The sequence below is a fragment of the Nanorana parkeri genome, unplaced genomic scaffold, assembly GCF_000935625.1.
Source record: "Nanorana parkeri isolate BGI_ZX_2015 unplaced genomic scaffold, ASM93562v1 scaffold657, whole genome shotgun sequence".
In the NCBI taxonomy this organism is placed as follows: domain Eukaryota; kingdom Metazoa; phylum Chordata; class Amphibia; order Anura; family Dicroglossidae; genus Nanorana; species Nanorana parkeri.
This window is the reverse complement of record NW_017306925.1, coordinates 932,313-934,751: the sequence shown is the minus strand read 5'-3', so window position 1 is coordinate 934,751 and position 2,439 is coordinate 932,313. Positions and strand designations below refer to the sequence as shown.

At 45.3% G+C, this 2,439-nt stretch overlaps 1 protein-coding gene across 1 annotated transcript in view; it reads right to left on the bottom strand.

Moving 5' to 3' along the window:
* CHRND (cholinergic receptor nicotinic delta subunit) overlaps positions 1–2,439 on the bottom strand; it is a 24,244-nt gene that overhangs the window by 5,683 nt on the left and 16,122 nt on the right. The window contains exon 9 of the mRNA XM_018563344.1: positions 2,207–2,321. Within this exon, the coding sequence (XP_018418846.1) occupies positions 2,207–2,321 (115 nt within the window). The remainder of the gene's footprint in view (positions 1–2,206; positions 2,322–2,439) is intronic.

Genomic DNA, 2,439 nt, shown 5'->3' with positions numbered 1-2,439 from the left:
GGAAAGACCTGATACTCCTGGCGCAGAGATGAGGGGGCCCGTCGGCCGCCGAAAACTGTGGAGGGAGCCGAGAATTAAAAAAAAGCCTACAGGCACTGCAGGGGGCAGCCCTGGGCCTCGGCCGTGAGGACTCAGCAGACAGCCGCCTGAGTACACGCGTGCGCTGAGATGGACACACACACAGGGGAGGTGCTGAGATGGACACATACACAGGGGGCCCGTCAGCCAATGTGATCAATGGACACTCCCAGCGCAGAGATGGGGGGGGCCCGCCGCATACCGATCCGATGGTAACGGCGGCCGGACACCATCTCTGCCCCAGGGCTGTGTTTGAATGGATACTGGGTAATTACCCAGAATGAATACTGGGTAATTAACAAGTTTTCTGACCTTGGCTTAAAGGAGAACTATGGGCTATGAGCCAGCTGTACCCGCCCCCTCCCCTATCCGTTCCGCCAGTCAGCGCTGGAGGATCGGACAGGGGAGGGGAGAATCCAGTCTCTGCTGTGACAGGATCGAGAAGTGAGCGAACGCCGGTATGTGTTCACTCACTTCCCGATCTACTGAGCCGACCTGTGACAGTCTCATTGTCACAGGTCGGCTAGAACTATGAGGTGAGTAAAAAGCACTCACCTAAAAGTTCTCCTTTAAGGAACAATAGGTCCAATGCCAAGACAGCTGTCCTCTAACCTTGATGTCAGGGAGTCTTATCAAGACAAGAAGGCCCATTTAATGTTCTCGGCATAATCTAATATGAGTAAAGGGTGGCAATACTATCTGATTTTTGGAGATAGTTTAAGGAAACAGATGATTCTATTGCTCAAATCCCTATAAAAAGTGACCTGCGAGCCCATATTATTTGAGCGTCCCTGAGCTGCTGCATATTCCCGACTGGCCATCTGAGTAAACTCACTCCAGGCGGCCGAATAAACTTGCTTCTTGAAGATTTACCTGGTGTCGATCCTTTGTTTATTCTACGTCATTTGGCAAAGCTATCCTGCCTCAGTGGTTGCTAATCAATGTAACAATTTGGGAAGAGTTCCCCCTTCACAGTCCGCCAAATACTGATATTCCAGTTTGTAGCAGATGCTGTATAGGTAAACAGCCTAACAATTTCTTAGTCATCTTGGGAATCTACTGGTGAGATCCCTGGGGCTATACACCTGATACAGCCATTGCGCTTCCCACTGTACTTTTTGGACTATGTATTTTAAATAGTGGAGAATGCAAAAAGATGTGCTGAAGCAAGCAAAGGTGGGTGGTGGGACAGAATTGGGGTGGAACTCCAGGAATTATTTTTTATGGAAACTTACATTGATCCAGCTTGGCTCGATGTAAGTATCCATATATGTGAGCAATTATGTTGCGCTTGGTAGTGAGCAATGTTCTTACTGTGTCATCTTGCTATTTATATTCAAGTGAATATATCCATATATGATCTCTGGAGGGCTGCTGGGGATGCTCAAAATCACTTTAGTAGTCCGTGCTATATACAGTGATAACAGGAATCATCCAGGTGCTGCTCCAGCCACTTCCCTTCAGCACACTGAACACAGGGAGATGCTCGCTCAGCGCCACTGCCATTCAGAGAATGCCTTGCATTTCTTTCAATAAATAAGGGGTTTTGTGATTGAAAAAGGTGGAGAAGAACATGATGTCATCAATCCCTTCTCTCCACCTCATCCAATCAGAGAATCCCATATATCCACTGCAAAAAAATACAAGGCGTTCTCTGAATGGGGACAATGCCAAGCATGCAATTCCCTGTGTTCAGTGTGCAGAGGGTAAACCACTGAAGATCAAGGCTAGGGCTATATGTAGTGGGGACTACTACAGTGATTTTCTGCATCCCAAGCAGCCCTCTGTACAGTATATCAGATAAGGATACTTACCTTGAGCCAAGCTGGGCCAATGTAAATTTCCATAGAAGGTCATTCCTGGGGTTTTGCATTAAGAACTATGGCAGTAGGATCTAATGGTTAGAGTACACAATACAAATGAGTATACAAGACAAATGAGTGTGAACTGGACAAAAATGTAGTGACTATGGGAAACATCAGAATGCAAAGGTGTCTAGATTTGCCCTCATAAAATGTCACTTACTGTTCACTCACTCCTACCATTTTACTGTCTAAGCTTCAGATTTAGGCTATTTATACAGGATTTGCTATATATAAGGATTAATATCCTTGTATTTTGGTCATACCTCTTTCATCCAATCTGACATGATGTGCGTGCTAGGAGTTCTGAAATGCATGTTCAATACTACAACGCAACTCACAACCACAATTGTCACCAGAATCATGATGAATGTCAGGTACCTGAAGAACAGAAGACAGTTTTAGTCTATTTAGACTGTAGCATAGTTAATAAATGCAGACTTTTAATGGGAAAAAAGTACCACTGTTGTGAATGTATGCCTAGACGTGCGTATATATA